Source organism: Papaver somniferum, unplaced genomic scaffold (assembly GCF_003573695.1).
Source record: "Papaver somniferum cultivar HN1 unplaced genomic scaffold, ASM357369v1 unplaced-scaffold_20262, whole genome shotgun sequence".
In the NCBI taxonomy this organism is placed as follows: domain Eukaryota; kingdom Viridiplantae; phylum Streptophyta; class Magnoliopsida; order Ranunculales; family Papaveraceae; genus Papaver; species Papaver somniferum.
Window position 1 is genome coordinate 1 of NW_020630223.1, and position 325 is coordinate 325.

At 38.2% G+C, this 325-nt stretch overlaps 1 protein-coding gene across 1 annotated transcript in view; it reads left to right on the top strand.

Moving 5' to 3' along the window:
- Nucleotides 1–5: 5 nt before the first annotated feature.
- LOC113339218 (BTB/POZ domain-containing protein At1g55760-like) overlaps nucleotides 6–325 on the top strand; it is a gene marked incomplete at its 5' end in the record, with an annotated part of 808 nt that continues 488 nt past the window's right edge. Inside the window, one exon of the mRNA XM_026584524.1 lies at nucleotides 6–321. Coding sequence (XP_026440309.1) covers nucleotides 6–321 — 316 coding nt within the window. The remainder of the gene's footprint in view (nucleotides 322–325) is intronic.

A 325-nucleotide genomic window follows, 5' to 3' on the forward strand; every position in this document is an offset into this window, starting at 1 on the left:
CTCATCGTGCTGTTCTTGCTGCACGGTCACCTGTTTTTCGTAGTATGTTCTCACATAATTTAAAAGAGACTGAATTATCAAGCGTAGATATTTCAGATATGTCCATGGAAACTTGTCAAGCTTTCTTAAACTACATTTATGGAAGTATCGATGATGAGGAGTTCCTTAGTAATAGGCTTGCGCTTCTTCATGCTGCGGATAAGTACGATGTCTCTGAACTTAAAGAATCTTGTCATGATAGTCTTGTACAGGATATTAATACGGAGAATGTACTTGACCGAATACAAATTGCAAACCTGTATCAATTGCCGATACTGAAGGGTAC